General features: G+C 38.7%; 1 protein-coding gene across 6 annotated transcripts in view; it reads right to left on the bottom strand.

The window, feature by feature from the left end:
• Positions 1-21118, bottom strand: part of KIF1A (kinesin family member 1A) — a 210751-nt gene that overhangs the window by 150767 nt on the left and 38866 nt on the right. For all 6 annotated transcript variants that reach the window (XM_074190741.1, XM_074190736.1, XM_074190739.1 and 3 more), the window contains exon 2: positions 8187-8355. In XM_074190741.1, coding sequence (XP_074046842.1) covers positions 8187-8292 — 106 coding nt within the window. In that variant the 5' untranslated portion in view covers positions 8293-8355. The remainder of the gene's footprint in view (positions 1-8186; positions 8356-21118) is intronic.

The raw sequence follows: 21118 nt of genomic DNA, 5'->3' as shown, positions 1-21118 counted from the left end.
TATTGCTGTTAACTGTGTTTACTTCTGTTTCTGCTCACTTCATTTTGCATCAGTTCGTATAAATCTTCCCAAGTTTTTCTGATACTTTGTCATTTCTTATAGCACAGGGATATTCCATCACAATCATATTCCAACATAACTCATTCAGCCATTCTCCTATTGATGAACATGCAGTTTCCAATTTTTTGTCACCACAAGTTGCTTTAAATATTTTTGTATACCTATGACTTCTTTCCAGCCTCCTTTGCTGAACCATCATCATTAACCCATCCTACCCCCAACCAAGTCTAAGGATACCCCAAGGCTCTGGCCTGGACTCTTTTTTGTTCTTTTTTTTTGCAAAGCAATGTAGTTATGTGACTTGCCCAGGGTCTCATAGCTAAGTAAGTATAAGGGTCTAAAACTGGATTTGATTGCAGGGTCTCTTGTCTCCAGGGCCGGTACCCTATCCACTCTGCCCCTTAGCTGTCCCACTATTGTTCTTTCTATACACTCTTTCCTTGAGAAAACTCAGCATAGGATCTCGGTGATCCACAGCTGGTTCTACATCTAGAACTGGGAGAGACCTGAGAGGCCATCTAATGAACCCCTTATTTTTATAAAGGGAAAAACTGAAGTAAAGCATTTTTAAAGGCCAGTCGTTGGCATATAAATAAAAGTTTAAAAAATGGACTGGGGGTGGCTAGGTGGTGCAGTGGATAGAACACCGACCCTAGAGTCAGGAGGACCTGAATTCAAATCTGGCCTCAGACACTTCTTAATTACCTAGCTGTGTGACCTTGGGCAAGCCACTTAACCCCATTGCCTTGCCAAAAATAAAAATAAAAAAATTTAAAAACATGTAAAAAGGACTGAAACCTCAAAGGGCTCACATTCAAATGGTGGATATAACATGACAATTCAGTATGTACAATTTCATGACTATTAGGGACAGAATTTGAACCAAGGTCTTCTGTCTCCAGAAGCAGTGCTTTCCCCTCCTCACACTGTTTTCCTAATCATCAGCTTCCATTTATTCCCACTTCTACATCTTATACTCAGCCCTTATTTCTCTCTTGAGCTCTAGCCCTGAATCACCACATGCCAATGAGATATCTCCAAGTGGATACCCTTCAGTCATCTCCAGCTCAACACGACCAAAGCAGGTCCTATTATCTTTAATCCCTGGCGCCCCAAATCTGCAATATTAGTTTCTTTAGGGTAAGCCCTGGTTTTTATTTTGTCTTTTCATCTCCAGTACCTAATAGACAAAAGCATATAGATACATGCTGGTTGGATTTCATTGAAAGTTCTCATGTCTAGGGGTGAGCTCCTTTCCCCTCCATACCACATCAGCATCTTGGGATCTCCGTTTCCCTAAACTCATCAGATGATGGGATCTTTCTTGTCTTTAACACCAGGGGAAAATTTCCTGATTATAATTCTGAAAATTACCATGAAAAAGGTGTTAACAAATCATTCACAGGATATAAAAGAAGATAGAATCATGTTCATTTCTGAGATTATGAGCAGACTCCCTAGAAGGGAAGGCACCTTAGGGTGGTCACCATTTTGACAGGTAGATATGAGAAAGTGTTTATAGGAGGCAGGAGATGTTTCAGGTTCAGTGGATAGTATAAACTGTTGAGACCTGGGTCAGGTTTGGCTAGGGAATGTGTGTAAAGGAGATTTCTGTAAAGAGAAATTGACCCCAAAGAATCAAGAGCCTCGGAAAACAGATAAGAAATTGGAATTTGATTTAGGACAACTGGCTGTATCTGGGAAGCTGTGAAAAAGAATCAAAGTAGATTCATTCATTCAGCATTCAGCAAGGAAGCCATTAGAGGTGCTGAAAGTTAAGTCACATTATCAAGACTGTACTTTAGGAAAAGAAATATGGAGGTGATATGAAGGATGGACAAAATGTGGGCAAAGTCAGAAGGTAGGAGAGCTATTACGAGTCTGTTTCCATAATCCAGTGGAGAGTTGGGAAAGTTCAGATTATGGCAATAAAAAAAGGGGAGATGTCTATGAAGGGCACAGTGGAAGGAGGAGTACCAGGACTCAGTGACTGATCAGTGTTGGGACTTGGGAGAAAGAATAAAAGACACTCTGAGGAACTAGAAGATGGTGCTGCTGTGAAAAGAAACAGAGAAGCAGGAGGGAGCCCAGATCTGATGGTACCATGGATAGAGCACTATCATGTGAATCAGGAAAACCTGAGTTCAAATCTGGACTCAGACACTTACTAGCTATTTGATTTTGGGCAAATCACTCAACTTCAGTTTTCTCATCTATAAAATGAAACTAATAACAATATTAACCTTCAAGTGTTGTGTGAGGATACTAAGATACTAATTAGCACAGCGTCTACTCATAGGTGGCAAATCACTTCATTTCTCCCACTCCCAGCTTCAATTTCTTCCTCCATAAAAGGGGGGAGGTTAGACGTGATACTTTCAGTTCGAAGGTCTAAGAACACATGACTTTTTATGTTTGGCCTAAACTGAATCTATATTTGGAAAAGTCCTGAAGGAATCAGGACATTTGGAGCTACGCCTGAGAGTCTGGTCAGGTCCAAGGCAGGTTTTAAGCTCCAGGGAATAGGTGGGGAGGGCATACAAAATTATCTCTCTCACTCCCTGCTTTTATTCTTCTCTCCTGCAGAGATACAACTAGGGCAATGCCATCGGGGCAATGCTACAGGTGGCCACATTTTAGAGGACACTCAAGATACTGAGAGTTCTTTAGTGTATGTGTGTGGAGGGGGGAAACAATAGAACTTGGTACCAGTTAAAATAAGAAGTTACTTGCCAGGTAATAGCCCAGACCAGGATGGCTGCTGCCTGGATCTGCCCATCCAGGTTTTTCCTCTCCCCCATTTTGACCTCACCCAGTCCAGGCTCTCCACTGCTGACCTTCTTCCAAATGAATGGAGGGCCTGTTGTGTGCTCTTCCTTCTGGTTGCAAGAGTCCCCAGTTATGACCCTGCTCCCCTACCATTCACCCCACAAGAATGCAACTCTTTCAGAGACTGCAGGTCCCCCCTCTTCTCCAAATTCAGGTGTTTCATTGACTTTGACTTTACCAACATCATGCTGGGTTCCTCTGGTAACATTTTTCACATATCCCTTTTCAACTTCCTTTTGTGTGCTGTTTCCCCCCATTAGATGGGAAGCTCCACAGGGCAGGGGCTGTCTTTATTTTTCTTATTTCTATTCTCAGGGCTTAGCCCAGTATCTGGCATGTTGTAGGAGCTTAATACTTGTTAATCACATTATATAGTATTTTGTTGTGTTGTGATGCGTTGTAAAGGCCCCTTATATGAATAGGTGAAAATCCTGAGATCTGGAGAAGGGAATTGTCTCACACAATGCTGAAGAAGTTAAAGAAACCCTAGATAATGACAACCCTAATGGCTACCATTAATAAAAAGAAAAAGGCAGCCTGGAGAAGTCTTTAGTGATTCATTGTAATCAACCATGTTGATCTGGGAGAACAAGTGACAAGCACTTGGTGACATTTCTCCTTAGCCTGCAGTATTTGCACGGGATGCTGACCACTCAGAGCATTAACTTCTGCTTGGGCAGGGGGCCTGGGATTCCCACATGGGAGGGGCTCCCATCTCCATCCTAAAACCAAGAGCACATACTCTAGGGGAATAGGAAATGAGGGAGATTTCCATACTGTCCTGCAGAATTGATGTGTGATATTGGGCAATACACTGGGAGGGACTTCCCTTTCTTAAAACTATCTCCCATTTCCCAATTTCTTGTAGTCCTATCACTGTTGAGTCTTAGGAAAAAAAATTTAACCCACCCCCCAAATTCTTGATTATCCATATATTCCTAGTCACCTCCCCCTTCCAATCAGCCAATGTGTGCTTAGAGTTCAAAAAATCATGAATGTAGAGATAGGTCAGACCCTTAGAGGGATCTAAGCCATCTGGGTAAATCTGGGTAAAGGAAAGGATCAGAGATTTAATGATAGAAGGGATTGTATCACTCTTGCAGGTCAACGTTCTCATTTTTACAGAGAAAGAAAATGAAATTCACCTAAGGTGGATGAGAGAGTTGAAGTGACTTGGCTTGGGATCACATAAATAGTAAGTGACAAAGCAAATTTTGAACCTAGGTCTTCTGGCTACAAATGCAGCATTTCTCCCCTCTCCATCATACAACTGAAGGCAAGTCTATTTTAACTGTTTACACTTAACCTCATTAGCAAGGAACCTTTGCTTCTTTTTTTTAGTTTTTTTTTGCAAGGCAAATGGGGTTAAGTGGCTTGCCCAAGGCCACACAGCTATGTAATTATTAAATGTCTGAGACTGGATTTGAACCCAGGTACTCCTGACTCCAGGCCAGTGTTTATCCACTGCACCACCTAACCACCCCTGGAACCTTTGCTTCTTAACAGGTGAAAAATAACTCAGCAAGAAGCCAACTATCAAGAATTTGGGGTTAGGGCTTTCAGGTTTGTCATTTCCTCCCTTCTCTTAGCCCAGAGAACTGAGGACTGCATATATCTGGGAAGTTTTGGAAGCAAAGTAAAGTAGATTCACTCCCTCATCATTCAGAAACCATGTTTAGGCAATTTCCTGTGTAGAGTAGTTGGGGAGAGGTAGTGAATATGTGGAGGAGCAGAAGGAAGAGGAAGAAGCTAGCCCCTACTATCAAAGAGTTCATGGTCATTGAAATCAGAAATGAAGCTGGCACCATGATAAGGAGGTAGTTTGATAAGATGAAAATAAGTCCAAACTTGGAAACCAAAAACCCTATGTAAGAATCTGTCCTTGCTATTCAAGGTGTGAATTTGGATAAGTCATTTAACTTTTTTGGGATTTCAGTTTCTGGAATCAGACCAAATGATTTCAGAACTCTTTTTGTCTCGAATCCATCCATGATTCTTTCTCTCCACATTTCAGCCTGTATATTACTAGCTGACATCTACCTGAGAGGCTAAATGACCACTTGTTGGATTTATTGCAAGGGAGGCTCTTGTTTAGGAAGGAATTGGACTGGATATGACCTCTGAAGTCCTTTCCTACTCTGATCTTCTGCCAGGAGACCTTAAACTTGACACAGTCAACATATATCATCTAATTTGACTGTCCTATCAAGCCTCTTCAGTTGACACTATGGGAATCATTAAATGTCCAGTTATAGTTAAGGAAAATATAACTCAGAGAGGAGACTTAAGAGACATCTTCCCAAGATTTCTCTCACCATATGCCTCCTCCAACCTACTTCTGTTGATTCATATGGGCCCAAATGATCTTGCCAGTTGGAATCCATAAATCATTGCCAAAGATTATGAAGTCTCAAACACCAAACTGAAGACCACAGGGGCACAGATGGTATTTTCATCATGCCTTCCAGTGAAGAAAAGGGATAGAGAAGAGAAAACAATTGATTTGGGAAAAGAGTGTAGTTGGATCAGAAGTCATTGTCTGAGAATGGAATTTTAATGTCTGAACCAACTCAGAGATAACAGATATAACAGATGCAAAGCTAGGGATGAAGCATACCTAACAAGAGCTGGGTGGAATGAACTGACTCCAGCTCTCCACTATGCCATCATTTGTCTCCACCAATGTTCACAACCTACACAATAAGACCATTAATGTGCTTCTAGATCTTGCAGGAACAGAGCCTCCCTGGTTAAAGCTAAGGGTCAGCTTTCAGCTCTCATCTTAAGCCTGAATAAGGGATAATAAATCCCCCTTCTCCTTCCAGGACAAGAAACTCTCACAGAAAATCCCCAATGCTGGTTGTTCCCAGATTTTGGCACAAGATGCCAGAGTTCAGTCAGGCAAACAAAGTCAAAAACTCCTTGCAAGTCCTTCTTCCATTCTTCCTAAAAAACAGATAAGCTCCAATGTTTCTGGAGATGTGGATAGAAAAGCTAAAAGGCCATGACTGACCCTCTCTTGGAAGAAATCAAAGAAAAAAAACATATGTTTGGTCCAGGTCTGGGAGAATTAACAAGATGTATTCTAATGTGTTTCAATTGCTCCTCTATGTCTCTGGATGGTTTTTTTTGTTTCTACCTCTCTGTCTCTGTCTTTCCCACCTCCTTCTCCAACATCATTGGTTGGAGGTTAAGAATAGTCAAGATAGGGGCTGTTAGGTGGCGCAGTGGATAGAGCAACAGAGTCAGGAGGATGAAGCTCAAATGCAGCTTCAGACACTTAATAATTACCTAGTTTTGGGACCTTGGGCACAATTGCCTTGCAAAAAAAAATACAAAAAAGAAAATACAAAATAGCGGGTCCTATGGAAAGAATCCTGCATTTGGGACCAAGAGTCTGGATGCAGACCTCATTCTGTCCATTACTTCAGGGGACAAGTCAGTTAACACATCTGCATCTTATTCTCTTCATCTTGTAAAGCAATTGGACTAGACAGCTTCTCACATCCTTTCCAGTCTTCCCACTCTAGAGTTTTGCTATATAATGTTCCCTTTGACCATTGAGAAGCTCATCCATTCAAGAGAATCAAAGTAAACACTCACAAGGAGCTTGTTCTCCTTATGGGTCACAAAGGAATTTCTGATGTTCCCTTGCCAAAGCATCCAAAGTCTTGTTCTTAGCACTCTCCTAACATTTTGGAATGCCCTCCCTATATTATTTATAGAACCAATCACTTAAAATTTTAGAGGACTTTGAAAAGAAAGATGTCAACCCTTTGGGTTTCCCAAACAACCACAGAGAGCCTATTTACCTAGATGTGAGGGCAAAAATTGGGAGGAATCAGTAATTTGCCCACTTTCATTTTAACCCATAGAAGGCTCTTTCCCAGCTTACGGTTGAGTTTCAGATTTCATCAAATTCAGAATAATTGCCCCAAGTTCCTTGCTGCATTTGAAGAAACTGCTACAGGGTTGATGGACAGATACTCTTTCTGCTTATTGAGCTCACTAACTTTTCCAGCCATTGCTGGTGGCAAAGATGCCAATCAGTCGCCTTCCTCTCTTGTAGCCTTCCTCTGTCCTGCCCTTCCTGAATTTTCTCTGCTTTGTCATTGTGGGTCTCTGACCAACAGCCAGACTGCAGGGAATGTGGAGAAGAGTTTCTCTCTTCCTTACTGGTTACAAACATCATGGATGTTTCCCACCATCTGAGTTCCAAGCATGGCAAGTCATTAACAACAATTTAAAAAGAATTTATTAAATATTTTCTCTGTGATGGATTCTTCACTACTTATTGGGGACAGAAAGTTGGAAAGTGAAATGATTTCTGCCCCAGGGACCTTACAGTCTAGTCACTAGCTCTGTGTCTCATAGGCCGAGACAGTGAGTCTTGCCTTTCTAATCTATTGATCTGGGGATTCCTCAACTCCAATTGCAAGGTGTTGTTTATCCAATCACAGAACAGCATGCTTTTCTTCTTCTCGATAGGTTGAGGTTGTCTCAGCCCTGCTAGGGGTATCTCAGGCATCAGGGAAAAATAGGAGTGGTATACTTGGAACAGACGGGTTCTTCTAAGCAGCCTAAAATAACATCCTATAGAAGAAGGGAGCGGGAAGGGAACAAGTGTTTATTAAGTGCCTACTAGGTGCCAGAAAAGTGGACTGATCACTTTACAAATACTATCTCATTTGATTATCACCCAATATGGCCCTGGGAGAGGCACTGGGCCAAGGTAAGAGAAGACTGAAGGGAGAACTAGCTGAGTCTGGAAGCGAGAGGCCATCTATGGCTTTGCACTAGGCTTGGGCCCTGTCTTAGTAGGTTGATGGTTTGCAGATAGGTAAGAGGGAACAGATGATGTATATGGGACAGTGTGAAAGAGTTAAGGATGTATGAGGATGGTTATAAATATGTGACTATTCCCTGTGTGTGAAATGTTTGTGAGAGTGAATACAGGTATGAGTGGGTGTATGACTATGTATGTATGTGAATGGGCAAAGTAAAACTCAAGGCCTGTGATAAATTTGGGGGATCGATCAGTGATTCAATGATATTATCGATTTCTGCTCCCCATTACAATAATTAAATAAGAATGAGTCAGAGTTTACTTCTGTTCTGGAGACTAAACTGGACTTGGAGATAAAAGGTGGGTGGGGAGAGTCACTAAGCGAGGGACAGGAAATCTGTCCTTCTGAAACATGAACTCATGTATCTTCTGCCAATGACCAGTCATTCACCCAATGCTTGCAGAATCTGATTAGAGAAAGGAAAGGAGCCACAGTGTGGCCCATACTCACTTGTGGTGCTTCCTGTCATTTGGATGATACATTTCGAGTCCCGGCTCATTTCTCGGGAGTTAAAGGGGCGCACTCTCACTGCCACTTTTACTGAGGCTCCTGCCATCTTGGTGCTCCTTTGTAGTGACTTTGAGTTGCAAGAGGGACCTCAGGAATGAATGGAAACACCCTGAAAGGATAAGAAAGATGAATGAGAAGTAGTAGAAAAGTCCAATGGGCAGCTGTTCAGAATCCAGAATTTGGAGAAAATATTGGTGGGTTTGGAGGAATCACAAGATCAAGCCTGAACCCAAAGTTCTCAAATACCTGCTGCCATCTGAGATCAGCCAATCAATACACGTTCATTAAGCTCCTAACTCCTGGATTACAGAATGGATTTCCATTCTTTGCTACCCCATCTCATGTCAACAGACGCTTCACTAGCAACTTAGCACAAGCCTCAGGAAAGGTGGTCAGGTAATAGAGAGATAGATAATAGATAGTATATGGTGGTGGTAGTAGTAGTAGTAGTAGTAGTAGTAGTAGTAGTAGTAGTAAGTAGTAGTAGTAGTAGTAGTAGTAGTAGCAGCAGCAGCAGTGGTGGTGGTAGTAGTAATGAAAACAGAGAGAGAGAGAGAGAGAGAGAGAGAGAGAGAGAGAGAGAGAGAGAGAGAGAGAATTTAAGAAAAAAGATCTTGGATAGAGATCAGGAGTCAGGAAGACCTGAATTCAAAATCCAGCCTGACCCTTACAAGCTGTGTGACCCTGGCCAAGTCACTTAAATTGTTTGTCTCAGTGTCCTCATCCATAAAATGGCACTTACCTCCCACAGTTGTGAGAAATAAATGAGACAATAATTTTAAAGTGTTTAGCATTACCTCTGAATACTTATTCCTTTCTCTCTAGTGAAATATTTGCACCATTCTCCACAAAGATTGCACTTATGTCAGCAAGTTTCTGTAGCTTTGCACTGGAGTTAGTGAGTTGGATGATGTCTTGAGTGTTTAAACCCACCTGTCAGTCACTGCAGAAGGGGGAGCTTGGGTTAGATCCATTCTATGATCTCTATCAATTTGATTCCTTATAATTCTTCACACTGTGGGTTCTGACTGGGAAGTGGGTAATTCCTGTTCCTTGCTAACTGGAATCAGATTGGAGTCCCCTTGCCTGCTGTTTAAGTGTAATAAACTGACTTGAAATTTGGTAGCATCAGTTTCTACCAAAGGAAGAGCTAAAACAAAAGAGATTAGAATGAACAGGAAAACTTTTGGGGTGGAGACAAATGTATCCTAGATATTAAAAATTATTCAGAGGTCTTAAAAATGGAAATAAGGTCTCTGCATGTCCAGAGTCACTTGCTGTGGTAATGATAATCTGAAAATACAAAATATTCATGTTTTGATATCCTCATTTGATTTATTACCACTTCCATTTTGGGGATGAGAAAATGAAATAAAACCAGAATTTGAGGATTTAGAGGGACCTCAGCTGCCATTGGATTTAATTTCCTAAGGATACTAAGAGGACCAATGACAAATACAGTAAGATTATGCCTCCATAAAGCCAAATTCTTTGCCTTCTTATGTGAAAATTTTACCTTGCTATCTTCAACAGGTTGGGTCCCTTGGTTTGATGAAAACTGTTGCTGCCTCCTTGAAGGACCTCATCATATTCTAATATGTGGTAGAGATATCGGTGTCCCTGTTTGAGTTATCATGCTCGGCTGGGAGACTGGTTCCTGGAGGGGAAGACCTGTTCCTTGGAGTGCTTCTCAGGCCCTACTGACCTGTCCACAGTGAATGTCACAGGCATTGTTGCTTCTCTAGAAATGTGTGTGGGGTTCAGTTGCTTATCCTTCCACCAACTTTAACTCCATTTTGAAACAAGATATTAGGCCACTCGATTGAGCAGTGGACCTGGAAGCAGGCATAGCTACATTCAGATTCTATTTCAGACATTTAGCTGTGTGACCCTGGATAAGTCACATAATCTCTTTCCTTCTCTATAAAATGAGATATTTTTATTATTATCATCCTCATCCTAATTATACCTTGGATTTCTGTTTCCCCACATCTGATATGAGGGGGTTTGACTTCATAACTTCTATGACCCTCTCCAGCTCTGGCATCCCATTTTCCTAGGATATGTTGAGGCTCAAAGTATTTGCAGGCAGCAACCAGAGAGAGAGGTAAAGAGATAGCTGGCATAGCTTGGGCAGGTGGCAAGGAGAGGAAGACAGTTGGCCTCATGACTGGTTGATGGGACATAGGGGGAAATCACAACCTCCTGGTTCCAGAAAGCTTCCAAGGAGGGATGACAAAGTAGGCTATGTTCAACTTAGCAAAGCCTCCCACATTTCCTTCTGAACTGTTTCTCCCACTAATGACCCAAAAGCTGGACTGGCAAAAGGCAGCTTGGTCACTGGCTGAACGCAGACTCGGCTGGATAGGACTGCAGCAATTTTCTGCAAATGGCCCCGAAATCTGGACGTTCCCAGCTGTCCACCATGGCAGCAGGCCACCTCCTAGTCCCATTTTTATTCTTTCTCCATCTCTCAAGTTCCTTTCCAGCGCCATGCAAGCCCATCTGCTCTCCCTGGGAGCAGATGGTCTCAGAGTCATAGAATGTATAGGCTCAAAGACATCTTAGAGATTAAGTCTAGCCCCTTCTTCTATTTTACAGATGTGAAAACTGAGACCCAGAGAGGGGAAATGACTTCTCTGATGCCACCCAATATAGAGCCAGAATATTAACTCAGAATACTTTTTTCTAAATCCAAGGCTCTTTCTCTTCCATTGATACTCTATACTTCTCCACAGAATGCCTTTTCCTGGGTCTGAAAATGAATTCCTAACAAGTCAAAATCTCTCTGTCTCTGCCTCTGTCTCCCCCCACCCCTCTCTCTCTCTCTCTCTCTCTCTCTCTCTCTCTCTCTCTCTCTCTCTCTCACACACACACACACACACACACACACACACACACACACACACACACACAGTTAGAAGACTTGGATTCCAATCCTAACCTTGAAACTTCCTACCTACATGACTTTTAGGGACCACAACTCTTTGGGGCTCATTTTCTTCACTTTTTACAAAGTTCACAAAGTCACCCTTATGGTACCTTTCAGTTCTAAATCTCGGATCCTTCTCTTACTCCTCTACTTCACTGCCTTGCCTTACCAAGCTCCTCCTCCCCCCCACATCATCTATCACTGATACATCACCCACTGACCTGTGCCCTGACACCGCTTAAGGAAGAGTTCATGTGAACTTGCATTACATCATTAAGGAAAAATTTGACTTTTCTATTCAAGTAAAGTGATCATAAGGGCTACAGTTGGAATATGTGTTTGATTCTGCATTATCACATATTTGGAAGGACATCAATGAACTGGAGAGCTTGCAGAGGAGGGCAACCATTGTGTGTGTGTGTGTGTGTGTGTACGCGCACATGCATATTATGTCCGAGTATTATGTCCTACAAGGTTGTTTGAAATAACTGGGGATATTTATCTTAGAGATGAAAAGATTTAGAAGTCGGCATGATAATTCTGCAGGTCTTTTTTTAGGTTTTTTGGGGTTTTTTTGCAAGGCAAATGGGGTAAGTGGCTTGCCCAAGGCCACACAGCTAGGTAATTATTAAGTGTCTGAGACCGAATTTGAACCCAGGTACTCCTGACTCCAGGGCTGGTGTTTTATCTACTGCACTACCTAGCCACCCCAACAGGTCTTTCTTTGAAGGACCACTTGGTGGAAAAAAAAAATTGGTCTAATTTTTGTGTGACTCTGCAAATGTACAGAAAAGCATATTTTAATTTGGTAGAAAGAAAAATTCCCTAACTAAAAAGCTATGATGTGAGCTGCTCCAGGAAGCAGTGATGCCTCATTGCTGAGGTCTTCAGGATTAGTGACCACTTAGAAGGAAACAGGAGACTCCATAGACAGGTTGAATACATTATCACTGCAATCATTCTCCACCTTGATTAAGATATTATGATTGTTTTTGATACTCCTGGAGGGAAAAACTAACTCTAACACTCTGTCTCTCTGTCTCTCTCTCTCTCTCTGTCTCTCTCTGTCTCTCTACCTCTCTCTTCCTCTTCTTCTTCCTTCTCTGTTTCTTTCTCTCTCCGTCTTTGTCTCTGTCTCTTTCCCTTTCTTCCCTCGCTTTCTCTTAGCTCCGATTGTAGAGAGGTAACCCTTGATAGCCTTACATATACCTAATAAATAAATGCCTAACACTTCAGCCCAGGTCCCTTAACTTTCAGAGGCAGAAAGTCTCTAACTTAAAAACAAGCTGTTTATTGTTGGAATGAAATATTGTAAACAATGTAAACATTAAGAATTATCAACAATGTATGCATTGCTTATGAATTTTTTAAACATAAACAAAACAATGTAAACATTGCTTGAGTAAATATAAATAATATGAACATTGCTTATCAATTGTTTCCTTAAACTTCTTTAGAACTACAGTTTAAACATTTAATTGCTTGTTAATTGTCCAATAAAACAATTTTTTTTTTGCAAATTGTGGGTAGGATCCCAGGCCAGTGCATTAAATTCTGTTAGTTTTGCTAAATTAGAGGTCCTGTGATACACTGGAAACCAGGCAGCTGCGTTTGTGTTTTGGCTAGCTTGTGTGACCCTGCTCAAATCAATGTTCTCTGCCTCAATTTTCTCATCTGCAAAGTGGAGACATAAATATTCTTATGGTTTTTACAAGGAAAATATTTTGTAGAAATGTTTTTATGTTTTTAGAAAGTTCTCTATCAATATGACTTCATATTATTCCTAATGTGAATTCTTGTGCTGGGAGCAGAAGCCAGGCAGGCAGCCCAAATCAGGGGGCTCAAAACTTTCTCAAGTTCAGGATCAACTCTCAGTGAAATTTGAAAATAGATGATGCAAGATTTCCAGTGCAAAGGTTGTAGAGTGATTAGGTAACCTCTGAAGTCTTCCCCAATTCCCTTCCAAACTACTGGAAAACACTTCAGAACTGACCTAGGCACAGAGAAGCAAGAACAGATTCAAACTCTCACATAAAAACAGCAAGTCACACAAAAGGCAGAATAAATGAGCAAAAAACAAAGAAAACAAGGAGCTTGACTATAGAAAGTTACAATGGTAATAGGGAGAATCAAGGCATACATTTCAAAGAGGAAAATAGTGTCAAAATGGCTCCCTGTGAAACTTCAAAGAAAAATTTGATCTTAGGCCAAAAAATAATTCCTGGAAGAACTAAAAAGGAACTTGAAAATGCAAATTAGAGAAGCAGAAGAAAACTTGGGGGAAGATGTAAGAGAAATGCAAGGGAATCATGAAAAAAAGAATAACTATTATGGGGAAAAGATATACAAACATTTACCAAGGAAAATTGCTCCCTAAAAAATAGAATTGACCAAATTGAAAAAGAAGTACCAGGGGCGGCTAGGTGGCATAGTGGATAAAGCACCAGCCCTGGAGTCAGGAGTACCTGGGTTCAAATCCAGTCTCAGACATTTAATAATTACCTAGCTGTGTGGCCTTGGGCAAGCCACTTAACCCCATCTGCCTTGCAAACAAAAAAACCTAAAAAAAAAGAAAAAGAAGTACCAAACTTATCAGAGAAAACAATTCCTTAAAAATTTGAATTGAATAAGTGAAAGCTGGTGACTCTATGAGATATCAAGAAACAATAAAACAATATAAAAATAAACAAAATATGAAATTTCTCAATTGAAAAACTGACCTAGAAAATAGATCAGGAGAAATAATATAAGAATTATCAGACTGCCTGATAACCATGATAAAAAAAAAGCCTGGACAACACTTACCAAGAAATTATCAGAGGAAAATTATCCTAATGAATTAAAAGCAGAGGACAAAGTAGAAATTGAAAGAATTCACCAAGCTGCTTAAAAGAAATCTCAAAATTGTGAACTGATTCAAACATTCTGAAAAGCAATCTGGAACTATGCCCAAAGAGCAATAAAACTGTTCATACCCTTTGACCTAGCAATACCAATACTAAGCCTATAGTCACAAGAAATCATAAAACATGGGGAAAGTCCCACATGTTAAAAAATATTTTTGGCAGTTCTTTTTGTAGTAGTAAAAAATTAGGAATTGAGGGAATGTCCATCAGTTGGGGAATGGCTGAACAACTTATGGTATATGAATGTTATGGAATACTATTGTTCTATAAGACCATGAATAGGACTTTACCGAAACATGAAAAGAATTACATGATGCTGAGAGAAGGGAACAAAACCAAGAGAACATTGTACATAAAAACAACAGTATTGTGAGTTGATTAACTGTGATGGATGCAGGTCCTCCCAGCAGTTTACAGATCTAGGACAACCATGGGATACCTGATATGGACAATGCCATCCACATCCAGAGAAAGGAGAAAAACATATAACATACTATCTTTACTTTTCTAAAATTTCTCTTATGTTTTTCCTTCCTATATCATGAATTGTTTTCTTTTCCCCTTAGTCCTCATTCCTCTTGCACAAAATGACCAAAATGTAAATGTATTGAACACAAGTGTATATACACAAATTTTACCAGACTGTTCTCCACTAGGGGTAGAGGGGAAGGGAGGGTAGTAGAAAAATGTGTAACATAAATTTGCAAATGGATGAATGATGAAAAACAGCCATAGCATGTAATTGGAAAAATAAAATAAAATATCACTTTTTGGAAAAAAAAAAGAGATCCAAAAATGAAAACTCCCAGAACATCATAATCAAATTCCAGATCTCCCAGGTCAAGGAGAAAATATCATAAGGAACTAGAAACAATTTAAGTATCATGAAGCCATAGTCAGGATCATATAAGATTTAGCAGCTTCCATGTTAAAGAACTGGAGAACTTGGAATATAATATACTAGAAGGCAAAGGAGTTAGGATTACTAACAATCATCTTCCCAGAAATATAATCTTTCAGGGGAAAATGTATATTAATGAAATAGAGGACTTTCAAGCATTTCTAATTAAAATACAGGAGCTGAACAAATATTTGGCCTCCAAAAATGAGTAAACATAAAAAAAGGCAAAAAAGAAACAAGAAAGAGAAAAAATAAGAAATTCAATCAGGTTAAAGTACTTATATGGCAAGATAATATTTGTAACTCTTAACAACTCACCATAAGAATAAGGAATTGATGTAGACAGAGGGTGTGGTTTTATGGGGTGAAAAAGAAAATTGTACTAGAAGAACAGTGAGAGGGAGAATTAATGGGGTAAATTATACCACATAACAGAGACATGAAAAAGATATTATAATGGAAGAGAAGACAGGGATGGAGGAGAGTGGACAAAATTTAAACCTTTCACTCATTAAAATGACTCAAAAACATTTATCATCAGTTGGATATAGAAATCTATCTTGCCCCTTTAAGGAAATAAAATGGGACAATGATAATAAAAGGGTTGGGGGGTTGATAAAAAAAGGTGCTATATTTTTGTGTGGTTTTTGCAAGGCAATAGTTGAGAGACTTGCTCGAGGACACACAGCTAGGTATAACTATTAAGTGTCTGAGATTGGATTTGAACTCAGGTCTTTTTGACTTCAGGGTCAATGCTTGATCTACTGCACCACCTAGCTGCTCCAAGAGGGAGGATATATTGGGGAAGGTAGTGAGCAGAAGTAAAACACTTGTGAGGAAGGAAAGAGGAGGGTAGGATAGTAGTAGAGATAAACAAGTGAAAAATACCATAAGGGGAAATACACAGCTATAACTGTAAATGCGAATGGGCTGAACTCTCCCATTAAAGCAAAAGTAGATATCAGAATAAAAAAAACCTAAATCCTACAATATGGTTTTTTTTTTTTTTTACAAGAAACACATTTGAAACAGAAGGATACACACAGGATAAAGATAAGGGATGAGAGCAGAATCTATTATGCTTCAGTTGAAGCAACGAAAGCAGGGTGAAACTTATCTCAGACAAATCAAAAGCAAAAATAGATCTAATTAAAAGATATAAAGAATGAAAATATACATTGCTGAAAAGTCCCATAAACAATAAAGTCATCAATATTGAATTATATGCACCAAATGGTACTGCATTTAATCTTTGAAGAAGTTGAATGAGTTATAGGAGAAAACAGATAATAAAACTATATTAAGAAGGTCCTTAACTTTCCCTTCTTAGAACAAGATAAATCTAACAAAAAACAAACATGATAGAAGTTAAGGAGGTGAATCAAATTCTGGGAAAGTTGGATTTGATAAATCTCTGGAGAAAATCTCTGGGAAAAGAAAACAATATACCTAATTCTCAGCAGACTCTGGCACCTGCTCAAAAATTGGCCATGTAATAAAACAAAAACCTCACAACCAAATGCAAAAGAGCAGAAATATTAAATGCAATCTTTTTGAGTCATAATGCAATAAAAATTACATTCAATAAGGGATGTTGAAAATAGATTAAAATTAATTGGAAATTAAATATTCTAATCCTAAAAAAACAAATGGGCCAAAAAGCAAGTTAGAAACAATCAGTAATTTCATTAAAGAAAATGACAACAATGAAACAAAATACCAAAATTTATGAGAAGCTGCCAAAGACATATTTAGGGAGAAATTTACATCTCAAATTGCTTATGTCAGTAAAATAAAGGGGAAAAAAGATCAACAAATTTGGCATACAGCCAAAAACCCAGAAAAAGAAAAATCGAAAAATTCACAATTAAACACCAAATGAGAAATCCTGAAAAATCAAAGGAGAGATTAATAAAACTGTGGTAAGAAAATTATTGAATAATAAAATAATAATAAATAAAATTAGAAATGAATTTTATGGAAAAAACTAATAAAATAGATAAACCAAATATAAATTTGATTTATAAAAAGGAATAAATGGAGCTTACATTAAAATGTTAAATAATATTTATCTAAAACAATGAGCAAGCATTATGTATAATGAGCATAAGCTAGAAGCCATCCAAATACAATCAAGGGTGAAGCAAAGATACCCATTATCACCTCTATTATTTAATATTTTACTAGAAATGTTAAGTTATAGCAATAAGAAAAGAAAAAGAAATTAAAATAGACAATGAGGAAACAAAACTATGATTATTTGCAGCTGATACGATGTTATATTTAGAAAATCTTAAGAGAATCAACTAAAAAACTGCTTCAAATTATTTGCAACTTTAGCAAAGTTGCAAGATACAAAATAAACCCACAGAAATCATCAGCATTTCAATATATTGCCAACAAAGTCTAGCAGTAAGGGCATAAAGAGAAATTCCATTTAAAGTAACTGTACACAATTAAATACTTGGGAACCTATCTGCCAAGACAAACCTAGGAACTATGTGAATACAACCATGGAACACTTTTGACACAAATTCAGGCTAAATTAATAGAATAAAAATGACAATTCTATCTACATTAATCTATTTATTCAGTGCCATACCATACAACTATCAAAAAATCATTTTATAAAGCTAGAAAAAAATAACAGTTCATTCTGAAGAACAAAAACTCAAGAATATCAAGAGCATCAATGGAAAGAAAATATGAAAGAAGATGGTCTAGCTTTGTATCAGATCTCAAACTGTATTATAAAGTAGTGATTATCAAAACAATCTAGTAGTGGCTAAAAATTAGAGTGGTGGATCAGTGGAATAGATTATAGTGAATACAGAAAGGACTACCTTGTAGTAAAAGACTTTAGTAATCTAGCATATTGGATATATGGGAAAGATACATGCAAAAGCATGCAAAAGGAATAGAAACTCATTGTTTGACAAAACATTCTGGGAAAACTGAAAAACAGTAGGGGAGAAACTCATTATAGCCCAAAATTTCGCACCATATACCAAAATAATGTCAAAATGGGTACGTGGTTTATACATAAAGGGTGATACCACAAGTAAATAAAAAGAGCAAGGAATAGTTTATTTGTCAGATTTATGGATAGGGAAAGAATTTAGGATCAAGAAGATATTGAGGGGCAGCTAGGTGGCATAGTGGATAAAGCACCGGCCCTGGAGTCAGGAGTACCTGGGTTCAAATCTGGTATCAGACACTTAATAATTACCTAGCTGTGTGGCCTTGGGCAAGCCACTTAACCCCATTTGCCTTGCAAAAAAAACTAAAAAAAGATATTGAGAGCATTACAGAATATAAATTGCTTAATTTTGACTGGATAAAATTTTAAAAAAGCTTTTGCACAAACAAAATCATTGCAATCGAAATTATAAGGAAAGTAGAAAACTGGAGAAAAAATTTTGCAATAAATATTCTGATTAAGTCCTCATTTCTAAATATATAGAGAACTGAGTCAAATTTGCAAAATATAAGTCATTCCTTAATTAATAAATGGTCAAAGGATATGAACATGCAGTTTTCAAACAAAGAAATCAAAGCTATCTGGTCATATGAAAAAGTGCTCTAAATCACTATTGATCAGAGAAATGCAAATTAAAACTCTGATATACCACCTCACACCTATCAGAGTGACTAATATTCCCCCCCCAAAAAAAGAAAGAAAAGTATGTTGGAGGATATGTTGGAAAACTGGGACACATGAATTATTGATGGATCCAATCTTTTTTGGAAAGCAATTTACAACTATGTCCAAAGGGTTATAAAACCATGCAAACCAATACCATCGCTAGATCCATATCCCAAAGATGTGCAAAAAATGGAAAGGAACCTATTTGTGCAAAAATATTTATAGTAACTGTTTCTGACTAAGAATTGGAAAGCAAAGAGCACTCAACAATTGGGGAATGGCAAAACAAGCTATTGTATATGATTATAAAGAAATAGTATTATACTATCAGAAAGGACAAGCAGAATGATTTCAGAAAAATCAGACTTCTATGATCTGATTCATAGCAAAGTAAACAGAAGCCAGAGAATTTTGTACACAGTAACAACAATCTTGTTTGATGAAGAACTATGAATAACTCGGGTATTCTAAGCAATACAATGATCCTAGACAATGCCCCAGAACTAATGATGAAGCATATTATTCACCTCCAGAGAAAGTACACTATAGAATTAATACAGAATGAACCATGGGATTTTTTCATTTGCTTTCATTTTATTTTCTTTGAATCTTTTTTTTTTAGAAAATGACTAATATGAAAGGAGAAAGGAATAGAATTTGAAACTCAAACCTTTTAAGTAAAAATTACAAATTGGAAATAAAAGAAAATAAATGCTCTCTGTATTTTCTACATGTGTGATACTCTTAAGTCTAAACCTGCTCTTCCCTTAGACTGGACATATTTGTGGGACAGTGAACTGCAGAGTTTTCTTGGAAGGAAGTTTTGTACCAATTGTTCTTACTACCATCACCTTAGGAAACATTTTGCTAAACACTTTTTAAAATATGCCTGGCTTTGAGCTTCTCTCACCTCTATTTATGTCCTCTACTATCTGAGCTTCTCCTTCTTTTGGAATTGCTCAATATCTTCATGATGAATATCACATTATACTGAAGGCTTGCACTCAGGTCTGCCCTCCTCCACCTACATGGTCCAAGCTTCAAAATTTCAGGACTCCTCAACCCCCAATCACATCACTTTTCTATTGCAATCCATTCTACTGCTTGCATGGAACTCTCACAAATAGTACAATAGCCCTTTAAAGTAGGAAGGTCAGATATTACTGTCCTCTCTGATAATATCACACAGCGCCAAATAAACAGTACTTTTCTTATTTGCCGTGACCTAGGCTCTTTCTCTGATAGAGACTGCTGTGTGCTTTAGCCTAAGGAGTTGCTTTTTATTAAATGGGGATGAAATTTGGGAAAATTAATTAAGTTTTTGGGCTAAGATCCAAGCATCAACCATGTAGAAATTGGTGGGAAGATGGAAGAATGAGGAGGATGAACTAACCTGAAGAGATGTTTATGTCACAGATACATAGATTTAAATCTCAGAGGGAGCTTGGATTTCATAGACCAATATCTCCATTTTCAGATAAGGAAACTAAGGCCCTGAGAAATCATTGCAACACAGATTTAGAGCTGAAGGAAGAGGCAGATGTCTCAGAACAACAGAACCAAGGTGATCATAATTAGAATGAAATAATAACTGGAGCTTTTAGAGCAGTCTCTGTCCCTTGGGAGGATACAGATGAGAGTTACACAGGATAGCTATAACCTGCATCATTAGAGTATCTATGCAATGGCCACTGATGAAATCACAGAGAGTATTGGGGGAAGGGGAGAGAGGGAGAGAGAGAGAGAGAGAGAGAGAGAGAGAGAGAGAGAGAGAGAGAGAGAGAGAATTTGAGAGACAGACAGAGACACAAAGAGACACAGAGACAGAGAGAGACAGAGAGAGAGAGAGAGACAGAGAGACAGAGAGATACAAAGATACAGAGAGAGACAGAGACAGAGAGAGAAAGAGAGAGATAGAGAGACAGAAAGATGAGAGAGACAGAAGGAGAGACAGAGACAGAGAGACAGAGACAAGACAAAAAGAGACAGCGAAGGAAGACGAGAAGGAAGATAGGAAAATGGGTCCAGGGGGATCAGTTTAGTGCAAGAAGCATTTATGAACTATGCACTCTGTATTACATCCAACACTAGGCCAAGTGTTGGAGGAGACAGAGACACAAACAATATCCTCTGTTCTCAAGCTCACATTCTAGGAGTCAATGAAGGATAGAAGGGGGAAAGATTTGGTGAGCACTCTCTCATTCTCATCTTTCTCTCTCTCTTTCCTATGTCTCTGTCTCTGTCTGTCTCTGGCTCTCTTCTCTCATGAGATGATGAGAATCTTGGAAGTAAGTGAATTACCCCCACCCCATAAACTGAATGAGAAGACCAAGTGGCCTAGTCTATTGTGAATCCTCTATTGGGGAATGCATGGATCTTGAGTTCAAAGCCTTTTATCAAAACCAAGTATGTATGCATATTTGTCCCTGTGATTGTGTCTGTATCATACATCAAAATGAACAATTTTTTGGTATAAGAGAAAGATCT

Source organism: Macrotis lagotis, chromosome 6, assembly GCF_037893015.1.
Source record: "Macrotis lagotis isolate mMagLag1 chromosome 6, bilby.v1.9.chrom.fasta, whole genome shotgun sequence".
Lineage (NCBI taxonomy): Eukaryota > Metazoa > Chordata > Mammalia > Peramelemorphia > Peramelidae > Macrotis > Macrotis lagotis.
Note: the sequence above shows the minus strand (reverse complement) of the source record. Positions and strands in the feature narration are given on the sequence as shown.